This window comes from Chrysemys picta, chromosome 2 (assembly GCF_011386835.1).
Source record: "Chrysemys picta bellii isolate R12L10 chromosome 2, ASM1138683v2, whole genome shotgun sequence".
Lineage (NCBI taxonomy): Eukaryota > Metazoa > Chordata > Testudines > Emydidae > Chrysemys > Chrysemys picta.
This window is the reverse complement of record NC_088792.1, coordinates 218,100,733-218,117,543: the sequence shown is the minus strand read 5'-3', so window position 1 is coordinate 218,117,543 and position 16,811 is coordinate 218,100,733. Positions and strand designations below refer to the sequence as shown.

Here is a 16,811-nt window from a genome sequence, read left to right as displayed (position 1 = left end):
CAGACATTAACTACCCTTATAGTATTTCCTAATATCTAACCCTAAATCTCCCTTGTTATAGATTAAGTCCATTAGTTCGTGTGCTACCTTCAGTGGACATGGAGAACAACTGATCAAGCCTTAATATTTTTGTTAATTAAAACCATCCAGTATCAAGAAGGATGCTGCCTTAATGATGTTTGTTTCTCCAATAAACACAAGCTCTTAGTCCTATGCAGAGTCAAAAAGGCAGACAGAGGAGGAGCCTCTTTACATTACACTGGTGCAAGACATAATTTTGGTCCCAGTGGACAAGGATTCACGTAAACAGTATTAGAAACCCCATCAGGAGAGAGGTGAAGGAATGGCCATCGTTAGAGCTGGTTTAAAAATGCCGGTTACTTTTCACAGGAAATTTCTATAGATTTAAACATTTCCATTTATTTGTAATTTTGTGTGGAAAAAACACTGGAGATGTTTGATTAAAAGAAAAAAACGTTTTTAAAAAATATTTTAAAAAAATATTGATAAATGTTACTGAAAAGTTAACTTTTTAAAAGAAACTGCCCCATTAATTTATACTGAAAAACTTGTTGGTTTCTGGTTTTTGGGTGACAAAATGGGAAATTTTGATCAAAATAAGTTTCATTCTGGTCAAAAAATTATAATTGAAAAAGAGATTATGAAAAAATTTGGACTAGCTCTAACCATGACCCTCGCTGTGGCTCTAAGCCAGCTCCAACAGCTAGTGTGAAGTGGTAGCAAAGAATTTATTGCTTCTTATTGCTACTGTGTGCAGTCCCAGAAACTTTATGCTTATCAGAAGCACTATGGGAAATTTTTCTTTAATAAAGTGGTAGGTTAAATCCTACCAGATAAATTACAAATGTTGATAATAACTGGAGTGATTTAGGTGTATAGGCTGTGTCCCTACTTCTCACTCACTATTGCCAGTTCAAAAGAGGAAACAAAGCTAAAAATAAAAGGAAAAAATAAACAGCAGTTGTGAGAAGGAGCCTCTCAGTCTGAGCAGTGAACCACCAGAAAAGCCCAGATAGTGTGTATTCACTGAAAAGATGGTAGTGGCATTACTATTTCAATGTTAAGAGTTGAACTCAGATAGCTATTTCAGATAAAAAGAAAATTACACTTCTAACCCAAATAGTTATACCAGTTAAAAAACAAAAACAAACAAACCACCTGTTTGTGGACCAGGCCCTACTGAACTAGTGTGTGACCAATCACAATCAACTAACACCGCTTGAAATTAATTTAAGTGAATATCACATGTTCAAATTCACATGAACATCAAGAATATTTTTATGTGCAATTGCATAAAAAACTTTGAAATTTTGTAGAATGGCTTCAAAAGAAAACCTGTAAACAGTCACATTTTGTTGGAAAGTCATTTTCTTCAAATATTTTTCTTGCCTCTACTAAGTATTAAAATAGAATTAATGTTAAGGGTTGATTTACTACATTGAGAGGCACACCCCAGTAGGGTTCTGTATAGCCTCTATTCTGCAAATGGGTTTGTCTAGATGGAGAGCTCATGCACGGCAAGCTGGGGTGTACATTTACAGTGCCCCAGGCTGATGCACACTGACTGACTGTGGACTCCATGACTGTGCACTAACAGTTCCCAAGTGCAATTCATAGAATCATAGGGTTTGAAGGGACCACAGGCGTCATCTAGTAGTCTAACCCTCTGCCAGATGCAGGATTTGTTATCTAAACCATCCAAGACAAATGTCTGTCCAGCCTCTTTTTGAAAACTTCTAGTGAAGGAGCTTCCACAACCTCCCTAGGCAGTCTGTTCTACTGTTCTTACAATTAGGAAGTTTTTCCTGAGATTTAATCTAAATCTGCTATGCTACAGTTTGAACCCATTGCCTCTGATCCTGCCCTCTATCACAAGAGAGAACAACTTTTCTCCATCTTTTTTATGGCAGCCTTTCAAGTATTTGAAAACCTCTATCATGTCCCCCCTTAATCTCCTCTTTTCCAAACTAAACATACCCAGTTCCTTCAGCCTTCCATCCCTTTGATCATCTTTGTTGCTCACCTCTGGATCCTTTCCAGTTTCTCCACATCCTTTCTATACATTGGTGACCAAAATTAGACACAGTACTCCAGCTGAGGCCTAACCAGTGCTGAATAGAGCGGTACTATCACCTCCCATGACTTGCATGCCGTGCCTCTGTTAAGGCAACCTAAAATTGCATTTGCTTTTTTTGCAACAGCATCACATTGCTTACTCATGTTGAGGTTGTGATTCACCACAACTCCCAGATCCTTTTCAGCAGTGCTGCTGCCAAGTCAGTTATCGCCCATTCTGTATTTGCACATTTCGTTTTTCTTCCCTAAGTATAACACCTTCTATTTGTCTTTGTTGAATTTCATTTTCTTGTCTATAGCCTAGTTCTCCTATTTATCAAGATCCCTCTGAATTTTAGCTCTATCCTCCAAAGTGTTGACAACCCCACCTAGCTTTGTATCATCTGCAAATTTGATCAGTATGCTCTTTATTCCTACATTCAAGCCATTAATAAAGATGTTAAAAAACACTGAACCCATAACAGATCTCTGTGGAACCCCACTTGAGAGTTCCACCAATCTGACATAATTCCATTAATGGTCACTCTTTGTTTGTGGTTGTTTAACCAATTATGTATCCACTTAATGGTAGTTCCACAAAGCCCACATTTCTCCAGCTTAGTTATCAGAATGCATGTGGGACTGTGTCAAAAGTCTTGCTGAAGTCCAGGTATATTATGTCCACCACATTCCCCCTATCCATCAAAGAAGGAAATCAAGCTGGTTTGGCATGATTTGTTCTTAGTAAATCCATGCTATCTGCTGGTGATTTACCCCCGTCATCCTCCAGGTATTCACAAACTGAATGTTTTATATATTGCTCTAGTTAGTAGCTTCCCAGGCATCAAAGTCAGGCTGATAGGTCTATAGTTCCCCAGCTACTCCTTTCCCCCCTTTTAAAAGATGTTAGCCCTTCTCCAGTCTTCTAGGACCTTTCCTGTCATCCATGAGTTTGCAAATATTATGCCAGTGGCTCCGAGAGTTCTTCAGCTAATTCCTTCTGCACCCTGGGTGAATCGCATCAGGCCCTGCGGACTTGAATTCATTCAGATTAATCAGAAGATTGCTGATGTGTTCTTTACTTATCCTGATCTGCATCCCTTCCTCTTTATTGTCTATGGTAACTTCGCTAGTCATCTGGTCATGTTATTTTTTGTGTGAAGACTGATGCAAAGTAGGCATTATGCAGCTCTGCCTTCCTATTATCTTTGGTTACCGGCTCACCTTCTCCATTGAGCAGTGGACCCACATTATCCTTGATCTTTCTATTTGGTCTGACATCTTTGAAGAACCCCTTCTTGTTATCTTTAACATTTCTTGCCAGCTGTAACTCATTCTTTGCGTTGGCTTTCCTGAGTTTGTCCCTATATGCTTACACTATTCCCATGTATACTTCCTTAGTGATGTGCCCCTCCTTTCATTTCCTGTATGTATCCCTTTTGGTTTTTAGGTAGCTCTTCTGATCTTCCCTCTGCATCAGAGTAGCTTAATATTGATCCTCTAGTATTATATCTTTTAGGAACTGCCAACCCCTCCTTTTCTTCCTAATTGGCTTTTCCATGGGACTTTGCCTACTGTTGTTTGGTTGAATCTGCCTTTCTGAAGTCTAGGGTCCTTGTTTTGCTGTTCTCATGTCCTCCTTTCCATAGAATCAGATCATGATCACTTCCCTCTCAAGTTCCCAACCACCTTCACATTCTCAGTTAATTTATCCCTGTTGTGTTACCCACACACTCTAGGGCACACACCTTTACCCAGTTTGAAGGGGTCAAGGCATAACCCAGTTAATTTAGGGACCTTCCACCTTTTCCCAGATTCTAGGGCTCTGGGCAAAAGGCACACACCCTTACCCCATTTGTAGGCCTCAAGGACACCCAGACCCAATTCTGAGGGCTCAGGGAGTAATCTGATTCATTTAAGTACCCCCCTTACCCAGTTCCTAGGGCTCAGGGCATACTCTTCTGCGGGTCTGCAGGGCCTTTTATCAGTGAAAGAGCCTTACACAGTAATGTTCTTAACTTCTATTTATTAACAGTTACCAAAACAGAATGCACACACTAAGCATACAATGCTCACCACTCCCAATAAAGCAGATGAACTTTTCCTGATGGCCAGTCAAGATCAGATCATCCAGTGACTCCAGCTTCTGCATGATATAGTTGGCAGGGTGTTGAGGTCTGGCAGCTCTGATCTTGGGTTGTGTCCTGGAGTTAGGTTCCAAAGAACTTCTTTTTGGACCGAAGTTTATATAGTGAAACTTGAGTTCTGCTTAGCTGTACCTTAACCAATCATTTTACTAAAGTACTACAAAATAATTCTTTGACCAATCCTAACATATTGCAAAACAATTCTTTACCCAATCATACCCCGCCACCTCAGTTGATTTAAATCTTGCAAAATTAGTTATGCAACAAACAGTAATAATCAAAGAACCAAACAGAAACCCTACAGATAAAACATAAGGAAGTAGGGATCATAAAGGCAAAACAATAAAGAAGTAGAGATTTCACAACCACAACTGTTGATAAGTGATTCCTTGCCAGACAGAATGCTACCAAAGAAAGATCTTAAGATGTTTAAAGAAAACTGTTTCTTTATCTGGTGGTGGGTGGGTACTATTAGTACAGGAGCGCCTTCTTAACAGCCTGATATTTAATTGTTTTAATGTAATTTAGATGGAATGTGAGGATGTGACTTTCTGCTTCTTGGCTCATGGCTGCTGGTGTCCTAATGTGACTGCAGAAAAAGGCCTCAGACCTTACAGTTGGTCAAGATCAGATAAAAAAAATGTATGACTCCCTAGTTGTTTCCTCAACTTTCTGAATCAGAAAGTTGTCCCCTACACATGCTAAGAATTTGCAGGACATATTATGTTTTGCTGTAATAGTCTTCCAACAGATATCAGAGAAGTTAAAATCCCCCATTAATATTAGTTCATGTGTGTTAGACAATCTTGTTATCTGCTTGTAGAATGACTCATCCACTTTCTGTTCCTGATTTGGTGGTCTATAATAGACTCCCACGATAACATCACTACTGTTCTTTCCCCTTTTTATCCTCATCTAGAGACTCTCAGTAGATCTATCACTCACTTCCTCTTGGGCCTTGGACCAAGTATATACATTCTTGACATACAGCGCAACACCTCCTCCTTTTTTCCCATACCTATCCTTTTGTAACAGTCTGTAGCGCTCAATGCTGGTACTCCAATCATGGGAGTTGTCCCATCAAGACTCTGTAATACCAATTAAGTCATTTTCTTTGTATACCATTACTTCCAGTTCATCCTGCTTGTTCCCCATACTCATTATATTTGTATATAGGCATCGAAGATATTTTGCAGCCTGCCGTGTTGCTTTTCTTCTTGCCTTTTTAATGTAGTTGTGTTTTCTAGTCCCTTCTCCAGAAATTAGCCTCTTCCCCTTGTCTTCATTATTTGAGCCTAGATGTGCATTGGCTGGATTTTTGTCACCATCCCTCATAGGACCTAGTTTAAACTCTCCTTATCAGGTTAGCCAGACCGTGTCCAAAGATGCTCTTCCCAGTATTTGATAGATGGAGCCCATGCCAGCACAGTAATCCCCTTTCCTGGAACATGAACTCCTTGTTTAAGCAGCCAAGCTCTCTCGCCAATACCACCTGCGTAGCCACACCTTTACTTCCATGATTTAACAGTCTTTGCCCAGATCTTCTCCTTCAACAAGGAGGATGGATGAGACACCACTTGCACCCCAAACTCTTTTATCTTTCTTCCCAGAACCATGTAGTCTGCAGTGATCTGCTCAAGGTCATTCTTGGCAGTATCATTGGTGTCCAGATGGATAAGTAGGAAGGGGTAGTGGTCCGAGGAATTGATGAGTCTCAGTCACATCCTGAATTCTAGCTCCAGGCAAGCAGCACACTTCTCAGAATTCCCAGTCTGGACAGCAGATGGATGACTCTCCCCCTTAGGAGGGAGTCCCAACCACCACTATCCTTCTCCTCCTCTTGGAAGTGGGGGTCGTGGAACCCCCATCTCTAGGATAATACATTCCATGCCTTCTGGTTGACACGGTCTCCTGATCCCTTCCCTCAGATGACGCTTCCAAGGCATTCTTAGCAGTAGTACCTGTGCAGAGAGCCTGAAAGCAGTTGCTTACTTCTATCTGTGTTGGGGGTATATTGGTTCTCCTCTTTATTCATCTAGAGGACACATACTGCCAACTTTCTTCCTCTCTGATTCTTCAGCAGGCTGTGCCTGAAGTAACAAATCCTGACTTCTATCCAAAAAATCTTCATTTTCTCTGGTGCAACGCAAGGTCGATACATGGTCTCTCTAGTTCTTTAACCTTTCCTTCCAGTATGGAGACCAGCTTTTACTTCATACAGACAAAATCGCTTCTATCCTCCGGGAGAAAGACAAACATGATTTCATCGACTCCCAATGAGAAATTTACACTCCAACTTTTTGTGCACCAACTCTCCATCTAGACAACCCTTAGGCACATTACATACCATGAGTAGATCTATCAAAGTTAACAGGGTGACTCCCAATGCATAAGGTTAAGCACATGTGTAAGTCTTTGCAGGATCGGGACATAGGTGTGGAAGGCCCATTAGAATCAGTGGAATTCTGCTGCACTGACTCTCACTCCGTGTTAGATTGATTAATCAAGGAGTCCGTCACTAGAATTATAATTAAGTGTTTTTTCTGTGAAATCCCTTTTTTGTTTGTTTTCCCTATTACTGAATATCTACTCAAATCTAAATGCATAGCAAGCTTCTTTGAGACTTAATTTTTTTTACATATTACTTACCTGCCTGTCACCAATTCTCTACCTGTTTCTATATGTATCAATTTATTGCACATAATGTCATCATGTTAAAATAAAAAATAAAAAAGTCTGAAAAAATTCACATCAGGCTAAGTTTGGCACCTATTCAAACCAGACCCAGAAGATTGCTTGGCTGTTTACTTTATTTTCTAGAGTGACATTTATGTAATGTTTATTTTGGGAGCAGAAAACTAATCTTCCTTTGTAAATGATTTTTTATTTGTTCATATTCTCTAGAAGTTCATGTATTAAGAGTGAGCATAAAATTAATTGTAATGTTTATAATACAAATTTATTTAATGCTATTCTGTTATCCCAGTGAAACTGAAAGTATAAAACTTTAATTTTGACAACTTTTTGCAATAAAATGAATGCTGTGATTTTTGGTGCATTGTAGAGACTTTAAAGGAATGGTCAGGAGTTTCACATAACTCTAAATTTAAGCAGAACTAGGGGGAAATTATGAGAAACTTTTTGCCAGTTTTTTGTGGGTATAGCAGACCCAGTCTTACATGTGTGCTTGTATGTGAAATATATACATGGAGAAATGAGGCCAAAACATTGCATATATCAGCATTCAAAAAACTTCAGTCACAAAATTCCCTTTTGTGAAGCTTCAGAAATCTGGAAGAGGCATTGCTTCTCAAAAAAATCACATAGTGATAAATTACAAGCCAGGAATTTTTATTCCACCTTTGCCACTTACCAGCATTAATAAGAGGTTGCACTTATACAGATTTTTACAAATATTAAGTATCATTACCCCCATTTTATAGCTGGAAAAACTGAGATTAAATTACTGTAATTGCCATAACCATGATTATATAGCAAGTCAGTATTTAGACTAGGATTAGACCTGAGATATCCTGACTCCAAGCCTGGTGCCTACTCTACTATACCACAGAGCCCAGAAGCAAATAACTTTTCATATCCTAAGTTTTCAAATCTTCAAAATTGGAATCAATGGTACATACTTGTGGGTATGGACATCTTAAACACGACATATTTTCTGATTTTTGTCTGTGTTAGGTATTGTTGTTGTTGTCTTTTACAAATGAAACTCAGAGACTAAATGATTTGATGGTAAGGGACTGGATTCTAGTGGATTAGTGGGAGAAGACCTGGGTTGTATTCATGGTTCTGACACTGACTTTCTGTGTGAATTTAGGCATGTCATTTAACATGGCCTTCTCAGTTTCTCCATCTGCATAAAAGGAGATAATACTATAAAGTACTATATATGTGCAAAGTATTATTAAGGCCAGTCATTGCCAGATGTAGAAGTAGAAGTCCTGTCTCTCAGCCCTCTTTTAAATTCAGTTGATAATGTAACGTTTGGGAATATTACCATGCAATTTTTATTTATTTATTTATTTTTACCAAAAGCAACTTTTTAAATGTTCACAAACATTAGGATTGTGCAAAATATTTTGCACAAATTTGTCAAAAAAATCCAATTTTGCAAGAATGTAGTGAACTCAAATCCATTTTTTTTTAAATTTGTTTTACTTTTGCACAGTTCTACTTTCAAGATAAATGGACATGCGTAAGGTTTCTAAGCTCTGCTTTTGATTTAACTTTTCAAATTTTATAATGTGATAGGCTTCTGGAGTGAAATCCTGCCCCACAGAATACAATGGGATTTTTTTGTGATTGATTTAAATGGATCCAGGATCTCACCTATTTTTTTTTCATTATTTAAAAATCTGACACTCCAGAAGTTTGAAAAACACTCTTTTGTGCATCGTCTACAGCATCTGTAAAATAACAAGCAATGCACTTGATCCTGTGAGTAGAGCTGGTTGGGAATTTTTTAACTAGCCATGTTTTCTGTTGAAAAATGCTGATTTGTCAAAAACAAAAAAAATCATTTGTGAAATAGATTAGGATTTGATTAATCTCCCAACTTGAAAAAAAAATCACCTCATCTGATGTCAGTATCCCCCCGCCCCCCAAATCTAACTGGCTTCTAACTCCCTCCTCCCATTTCTCACACTGGTTCAGGGTCCCAGCCTCCCCCACCCCAAATCCCAGCCCCAAGCTCCTTGTCCTACCTAGTACAGCCTCCCCTACCTCCCAGCTTCCAGTCTCCAGTAACAGTCACTGGTTTCTTCCCCTGCCCCACCCCGCCAGTCTCAGTTTCACCAGACTCCTCGTTCCGGTTTACTTCTTTCCTTCTCCCCTAGTCCGGTTTTTGCCCACTCTGCATTCAGCTCCAACAACTTCCTCCTCCATGCCTGCATGCCAACAGAGGGGTCATTGAGAGCACAGGAGAGACAGGCTTTCAATTCCTGTGCCCGGCCCCATCCTGGTACAGAGCAGCTGAAAGTATCTGTTTCAAGGAAAGTCCAGCTTTGCCCCGTAGTCCTTGCTAGAGCATCCTGGGTTGCTTTCCGTGAATGGTGCATGGGCAATGGAGTTGGTAAGAAATTTTTCTGATGGAACAGTTTTCTGTTGGAAAATGCTGATGCTTCAAAATTGAAACATTCTGGAGGAACGTCTCGATTTCAACAAATTTCTGACAGACGCCTGGCAGGTTTCCAACAGAAACCTTCCTGGTTTCCGGCCTGCCTCCCTCCCTGGCTACTCAATAGCCTTCAATGTGGCAGCCTGCCAAATTTGGGCAGATTTACACCGAAATGGTAAAAGGCACATCCCTGGCACAAATGCCACCTTACTGTAAAAAATTCAAGTCCCTGCTGCAAAGCATGGAGGTGCTAGAGCTTTTTAAAGAAAACATCACCAGAATTTTACATGAGCACATTAACATATTTTCCCCTAGACTCATTCTTAGACACAACTACATTGTTTTGGTTGAAATTTTCCAGAATAATTCAGCCTGAGGCAGACACCCAGCATGTAAAATTTCAGCCTGAACTGTTAAAGGTTGGCAACTGAGAACAGAGTCTTATAATGGGAAGTAATAGGCAACCTTAATAATAGGTGGCACTACCAGTCCTGCCTACAGTATCCTGACTGGAGGTTCCTTTATTCTTCTACATTAAATACTGTATGTCCACCGTATGCCCTTAAAATGACAGGAAACATTAGTCAGTTTTGGGCCTTCAAATACTAATAGGCGGTGATGTGAAGATTATTATGATACAATGACTACAATGTGCAATAAAATAGAGCTAAAACAACAAGAATGTGTGTAAGTGGGGGTGGGAGAGGGAGATTAATTAATTAACTTTAATTAGAATATCCAAATTACACGTACATCACTGTTATAACTAGAGTAACTTAACCCACATAGGGTAAAGTTTTCAGTGCAGTGCCTAATGACTTAAGTGGTTACTCCTTCTATTGTTAATAAAGTTGACTGCTTGCTTCCTCATCTGTCTTATAATTAGGGCCCTGCCAAATTCATGGCCATAAAAAATGCATCATGGACTGTGAAATCTGGTCTCTTCCTGTGAAATCTGGTCTTTTGTGTGCTTTTACCCTAGGCTATACAGATTTTACAGGGAAGGCCAGAGTTTCTCAAATTGGGGTCCTGACCCAAAAGTGAATTGCAGGGGATGGTCGCAAGGTTATTTTAGAGGGGTTGCGGTATTGCCACCCTTACTTCTGCATTGCCATCAGAGCTGGGTGGCTGGAGAATGGGGGCTGGTGGCCGGGCGCTCAGCTCTGAAGGCAGTGCCTCACCAGCAGCAGTGAAGTAAGGGTGGCAATACCATACCATGCCACCCTTACTTTCAGTGTTGCTGCCTTCAGAGTTGGGCAGCCAGAAAGTGGCGGCTGCTGACTGAGGGCCCAGTTCTATAGACAGCATCACAGAAGTAAGGGTGGCAATAACATACCATGCCACCCTTACTTCTGCGCTGCTGCTGGCGGCGGCTCCGCCTCCAGAGCTGGGATCCCAACCAGCAGCTGCTGCTCTCCAGCTGCCCAGTTCTGAAGGCAGAGCCGCCACCAGCAGCAACACAGAGGTCAGGGCAGCAGTACTGCAATCCCCCTACAATAATTTTGCAAACCCCCCACAATTTCTTTTTGGGTTAGGACCCCTACAATTACAGCATCGTGAAACTTCAGTTTTAACTAGCTGAAATCATGAAATTTACTATTTTTTAAATCCTATGACCGTGACATTGACTAAAATGGACCGTGAATTTGGTAGTAGAGCCCTCCCTATAATAAATAGTGTTAGCGTCTCTTAGCCAAACTAAGAATATTTACAAAAAAGATGTTCGATTTTTTCCATTCTGCTTTAATAAGAAATTAATGTCAACTATTTTTTCCCCTCAAAGTACTTTACTTTATTCTGCTTAGGGGAAAAAATGGGTTGGATTAAACCAGGGGTGGGCAAACTATGGCCCGCGGACTGCATCCAGCCCGTCAGACCTTTTAATCCGGCCCTCGAGCTTCCGCCGGGGAGCGGAGCTGGGGGCTCGCTCCGCTCTGCGCGGCTCCTAGAAGCAGCAGCATGTCCCCCCTCTGGCTCATATGCGTAGGGGCAGCCAGGGGGCTCCACATGCTGCATCCGCCCCAAGCACTGGCTCTGCAGCTCCCATTGGCTGGGAACCGCGGCTGGGAACCGCGGCCAATGGGAGCTACAGGGGTGGCGCTGCGGACGAGGCAGCACATAGAGCCACCTGGCCGGCGCCATGCCTCCACATAGGAGCCAGAGGGGGGACATGCTGCTGCTTCCAGGAGCTGCTTGAGATAAGTGCTGCCTGGAGTCTGCACCCGTGACCTCCTCCCGTGCCCCAAACCCCTGCTCCAGCCCTGATCCCCCTCCCACCCTCCAAACCCCTTAGTCCCAGCCTGGAGCACCCTCCCCCACACCCCAACCCCCTTCTCCAGCCAGGAGCCCCCCACACACGCCTTGAACCCCTCATTTCTGGCCCCACCCTGGAACCCATACCCCCAGCCCAGAGCCTGTACCCCCCTCACACCCCAACCCCCTGCTTCAACCCGGAGCCCCCTCCCATACTCCAAACCCCTCTTCTCCACCCTCAGCCTGCAGCCCCCTCCCGCATCCTAGCCCCCGCCCTAACCCGGAGTCCCCTCTCGCACCCTGAACTCCTCATTTCTGGTCCCATCCCAGACCCCGCACCCCCAGGTGGAGCCCTCACCCCCTCCCGCACCACAACCCCCAATTTCGTGAGCATTCATGGCCCACCATAGAATTTCCATAAACAGCCGTGGTCCGCAGGCCAAAAAGTTTGCCCACCCCTGGATTAAACAGACAAAAAATAATTACATAACCAGATTTGAAAAATCTGAATCTAGATATAAGCAGGTCCATCGACACCTGTGAGACTTGGCTTTATGAAGAGATTTGGGAGTTGAAGTTTCTGGACTAGTACTATCACACTGAGAAGATTACCAGGATTGCAGCTTGCATCTTGTACAGCTTATTCTTAAAGTCATTTTGTTGGCTGTATTGGAACTTTGCTCCTCTACCTCCAAGTATTGTGTTGGGTTGCAGGATTAGTCCCTATTGTGTAGGGAGGGAAGAGGTGGAAACCAGCATATTTGTACCCTGGAATTTATGCTAGACTAGAGTGAATGAAATTTTATGCATTTAAATTTGCCTTTATAAGTGGAAGATTAAAACAGCTTTATCCTTTTTCTATAGACATTAATAGCAATGTATCTGGTGACTGCTGCTGTTGGGGTAGAAGTATGGCACAAACCTTTCCTATTTGGTTATTACATTACAGATATATTAGTAATCTTGCTGATAGGTAAGTCTCCAGAGCTGTGAAAATCTAAATGGTTTTTCATAGCCTATTTGCTTCTTTTTCTTTATAATTATTTTTTTCTTCCTACAATATTTGTTATCTGCCACTGAAAGAGATGTGTTTACAGAGTGATTTAATAAGGTCAATTATGTAGTGCTTTAGAGAATCTCCCACAGAGAAATGGAAAATATTGGAGAAATGTTTCCTCCTCATGTTCATACTTTCTGATGCTCACTAGCTCACAACTGACAAACAGAAGAACTTGAGTTCAATCAGGGGGTCTAATTCTTTTTGCTGCTTGGTTGACAGGTTTCCAAAGATTCAAGTGTAGTTAATGTCACACAAGTAAGATTGCTCTCATTATTCAGGTTGAGGGGGAGGAGAGAGACATGGAATTTGTGTGTATGTGTGTTTATTAGTATGAGTTTGATCCTTTTAATCCATAATACAATAGGTTCTTAGGACAAGATCCTCAAAGGTATTTAATCTTCCAACTTCTATCGATTTCAACTGACGTTCAAATCCTAACTAGCTTTGAGAATTTGGGCCTACCAAAGAAAGATCTTAAGATGTTTAAAGACAACTGTTTCTTTATCTGGTGGTGGGTGGGTACTATTAGTACAGGAGCGCCTTCTTAACAGCCTATTGGTACAAAGTGTGGTGGTGGAAAGAATGAAGGCTTTTACTGTTTAAATAATGTTAGGAGACAAAACTGTAAACCTGACTAGCAGGCTATTCAGTTTTTAAAGTATTTGTAGAACAGAAATGCTAAAGTGTTGTGTTTCCTCCTACTAACTAATGTTTAGCATTACTTCCTATCTGATGGAATCACTTTTTTTTCTAGATTCTGATATAAGCACTGAAAACTTCCTAAGCCAGGAAACAGACAGCATTATATTGGAAAGAGAACAGGAGTAGTTTTATCTTTTAACAGATTAAAATAATGAGTTTTCAATACATGAAATCAGGAATGTAACTGAAATATCTTCCAGGATTTAGCTGGAATGCTAAGAAATTAACATGCAAATTTTGAATATCCTGATGTATTAGATTTTATTTGTAATGAATGTAATTATGAAGAGAAAAAACAGGAAAAGGAGAAGTTGGTCTAATACATCCAGTATGGAAATAATTTGCACTCTTTGAGCCAATTTAAGCTCTTGGGTATGTGTTTTTATCACCCATTGACTTCCCTAGAAGCTGTACAAATGTGTTTGAGGAGATAATTTAATTGTGCCTATTAAATTCATACACACTCTCCCTCTCCCACCCCCACTTACAAACCATTAAAAGCTACTATCTTCAGCTTCAATTGTACCTTCCAGGAATTCACAGATTATAAAGAAGTAGAGCTATTCGAGTGACCCTGTTTATAGGCATAATTTTTAGAAGGAATGTATACAAGGATGTGTTTTTGTTTCCTTTCTTGCTTTATCTTCAATGTAAAATCTTATGACGGCAGCCAGAATTGTATAATCCTTTGTATTTCAGGTCCACAATATGCCCATTTTGACAGGGCCGGCTTTAGGCCGATTTCCCCGAATCGGGCTCCGCACCTAAGAGGGCCCCACGCCTAAGAGGGCCTCGCGTCCAGCCAGAGCATGGCAAGCCCACGGCCCCGCTCCCCCGGCCAGAGTGCTGGGCGGAGCGCTGCAAGCCCGTGTCCCCGCTCCTCCCGCCGGAGTGCGGCAATCCCCGTGGCCCCGCTACCCCGACCAGAGCCCAGCAATCCCGCGGCCTGCTTCCCCAGCGGAGCGTGGCAAGCCCCACGGCCCCGCTCCCCCGGCCGGAGCGCCGACTCGAGTGCTGCAAGTCCCGTGGCCCCACTCCCCCGTCCACAGCGCGACAAGCCCCACTGCCCCCTTCCCCTGGCCAGAGAGCGAGCAGACAGCTCTAAGCATGCGGCCCTGCTCCCCGGACCAGAGCGCGGCAATCCGAAGTGCCACCGAAGACTCGGAGCGCCGCCCGGTGAGTGCAATCAGGGCCGGCGCTTCCACTAGGCGACCCTAGGCGGTCACCTAGGGCGGTAGGATTTGGGGGGGGGGGGGGCGGCATTTTGCCGTCCTCGGCGGAAATCCCTTCCGCTCTGGGTCTTTGGCGGAAATTCGGCGACGGGTCCTTCACTCACTCCGGGACCCTCTGCCCAAGTGCCCCAAAGACGCGGAGCGGAAGGACCCCCGCCGCCGAATGCTCAGAAGAGGAGCGCTGCCGCCCATGGCCGCAAAAACCCTGGCGCCGCTCCTGAGTACAAGCCCCTCAAATCAGGCCCCGCATTTGCTAAAGCTGGCCCTGCATTTTGAGCTCTTGGAGAAAAAAGTGCGAAATAGACCATGCCACAGTAATATCCCATGAATTTGTCAACTCATTTTATGTGGGAATGCACTTAAAATGCCATCTGGTGGCTGGAAGTGGGAAAATAGGGAGCTATCGAATGATTTGTGCACAAGTCAGAGCATCATAGGCACTCTGAGAAGATCGATGCCTGCTTGTCCAGAAGTTGGCTATGTGATGGTGTGATATGCGATCCTGAACTAGTCCATTGCGTGCAGTCTTCCTTTACCAAGCACCTGTCTTCCTTTGTGCCTGTCTTTAAGGCACGTGTCAACAGTTTAAGGAGAAAAGTAATGACCTTCCTTAGGCTTGACAAGCCATGGATGAAGCTTTAGTTCACACTTTTCAACATATTAAGAAGATTTGTGGAAGGGAGGCTTGTTAAAGCTTTAAACTCCCCAGAAGCAAGCAGCTTCTCTTCACTCGCACTCAACCAAAAACCACCTCAAAGCAAAGCTTAATAATATCACTTAAGAGTTACTAGGCTCTGTTTATATATTGCGTGCTAGTCAGGCAAGGGTGATGTGGATGGATTCTTGAAGCAAGAGAACTGAATGTTCTTTCCATCATTGTCTTGGGTAGTTTACACATATCTAAGAACCCAGAGAGGCCTTTCAAATGTCATCTGTCACAGAGTAGTTACAATGCCCTTAGTTGGACAGATTTCATGGCTGGCATATATATATGACTTTTTAACTATGAGAAAACCCCCAAACGAACTATATTAATTGGCTCAGTTATTACTGTTTTCACAGCCCCTTGTAACTTTATTGAAATAGGTCTTCACGTTTATTTTTAGGGACTCTTCCTTTACATTCACAAAACAAGAGAGGGCAGATGATAGAGTCCTTGGAATTGACGTTGGGCTAGAAAGCATTTAATCAGTGTCACAAGTTTGAATCTGGGTTCAGTAATAGAGACCAGAAGTGGTTATCATTTGATAGCTGTTCATCAGCTTATGTGCAATAAGTAGGTTCAGTTCAGTTTGTAATGGTAGTCTGAGATCCATAGCAGCATATCCATTTTGCTCTGTGCCAGGATTCCTAAAAACAGTGACAGTCTCAGACACACTAAGGGCTGAACAGACAGAGAGACTAACCTACCTTCTCACTGGGAGGTTGTTTCACCAGATTAGTTGATAGTGTGGGGAAGCCTGAACTGCAGGTGCATTTTATAGAACTGGTTTCATGTATATATATAAAATCAGAGAATCCACTCTCTTGCAATTCAGTGCCTTTCATGAGCACTTATAAATAGAAAAACAGAGTAATACAACAGGATATTGACACTTTATGAGTTTGTTTCCAAGGCCCCCAATTAAATCGTAATGGGGCATCACTTAACCATTTGGTGGCTTTTATTAATCGCTGTTGGCACTTTAACAATGAGCCTGTATCTGCTTGATCAATACTTGGCAAAGTATTTGAATGCAGTTTCATTCTCTTCCCACCCCACCCCCACCCCCAGTACAGAAGCACAGCTGCTGGGCTGTCAAGTTTTTGGACAATCAACTTAGAAGAGCAAGAGTAGGGTTTGCAAATGTCGCTAATGGATTTTCAACAATTGGAGTCCCTCAGTCAGAACCTAATGGTGAACTTCACTCTTAACACATTCTCAATAGATGATGTAGTTTTACTGAGTGAGGCACATGTACTCTCATTACCAGGATTGAGTGTGCAAAAACAACAGTAAAACAGAGTGTTAGATCTGCAGGGCTAGGACACAATCTTCCTTACTTTCCTGTGAATCACCTTGCATGCTGTGAGTGCATCTAGGAAGTCCAGGGTCAGATACACTGGGACAGAAATCTCACTGGAGTCCCAGGTTAAGCAGAGAAACCACTCCAGAGTATTTTACAGTATTTCTTCTGCCACCACGTGAACACACCCACAAAATTTTC

The 16,811-nt window shown here is 42.3% G+C and overlaps 1 protein-coding gene across 1 annotated transcript in view; it reads left to right on the top strand.

Moving 5' to 3' along the window:
- LOC101937664 (ethanolaminephosphotransferase 1-like) overlaps positions 1-16,811 on the top strand; it is an 82,764-nt gene that overhangs the window by 39,557 nt on the left and 26,396 nt on the right. The window contains exon 6 of the mRNA XM_065582103.1: positions 12,475-12,583. Coding sequence (XP_065438175.1) covers positions 12,475-12,583 — 109 coding nt within the window. The remainder of the gene's footprint in view (positions 1-12,474; positions 12,584-16,811) is intronic.